Raw genomic sequence first — 732 nt, 5'->3', positions numbered from 1 at the left:
AGGAAGGGCAAGGTCCCTGGGGGCCAGGCTGGTGCGGCGGATGCCATCCTGATACTTGTGGCGGCCGAGCTCCAAGATAGCCCGCACCTCCTCCGCCACATCCCGCCGGTCACTCTGCTCCAGGGCCTGCACCAGGCGCCCCACTGCCCCTGGCTGTCCAGCCTGGCGCTCAGCCCAGGAGAAGAGCATGTGACGGATCTGGGCGTCCAGGTCGTCCCTGGGGAGAGGGGGCTCAGTGACTGAGGGGCCCCCCCAGGACTACCTACCACACCCACCCTGGGCCGGCTTCCTGCCCCCTGGGCCAGTGTGGCCAGACCATCCCTGTCTGTACCTGTTTGCCCTGCCTCCCAAACCGCCCCCTCCCCGAAGGCACTTCAGCAGCCTGGATGCGCTGCAGCTCCCGGTAGGACAGGCCCAGGTGCAGGGCCACGGCCGGCCAGTCAGGGCCCAGGCGCCCGGCCAGATTCAGCAGGTTGCTCTGGGTCAGGAAGCCGGTCTCAGCATCGCCCAGGTTCAGAGGTGCCAGGGAGAGGCCGGCTCCCTGCCCCGGGCCCGGGCCCTCGGTCCGGGCCCACCTGCAGGGGCAGGGCCTACCTGCATCCACGTCGATGCCTCTCTCAAAGGCAGCAAAGAATTTCTCGCCTTCGAACATCTCCACCGTGTCCGAGGGCTCCGGGCCGCGGTACCGCTCCAGCAGCCGCCGCAGGGTGGCATCCACCTGGGGGGGCACCC

At 69.5% G+C, this 732-nt stretch overlaps 1 protein-coding gene across 1 annotated transcript in view; it reads right to left on the bottom strand.

The window, feature by feature from the left end:
* Nucleotides 1–732, bottom strand: part of PIDD1 (p53-induced death domain protein 1) — an 18,973-nt gene that overhangs the window by 13,295 nt on the left and 4,946 nt on the right. Inside the window, 2 exon segments of the mRNA XM_014534001.1 lie at nt 2–231; nt 383–723. Of these exon segments, the coding sequence (XP_014389487.1) occupies nt 2–231; nt 383–723 (571 nt within the window).

This window comes from Myotis brandtii, unplaced genomic scaffold (assembly GCF_000412655.1).
Source record: "Myotis brandtii unplaced genomic scaffold, ASM41265v1 scaffold1236, whole genome shotgun sequence".
Lineage (NCBI taxonomy): Eukaryota > Metazoa > Chordata > Mammalia > Chiroptera > Vespertilionidae > Myotis > Myotis brandtii.
Note: the sequence above shows the minus strand (reverse complement) of the source record. Positions and strands in the feature narration are given on the sequence as shown.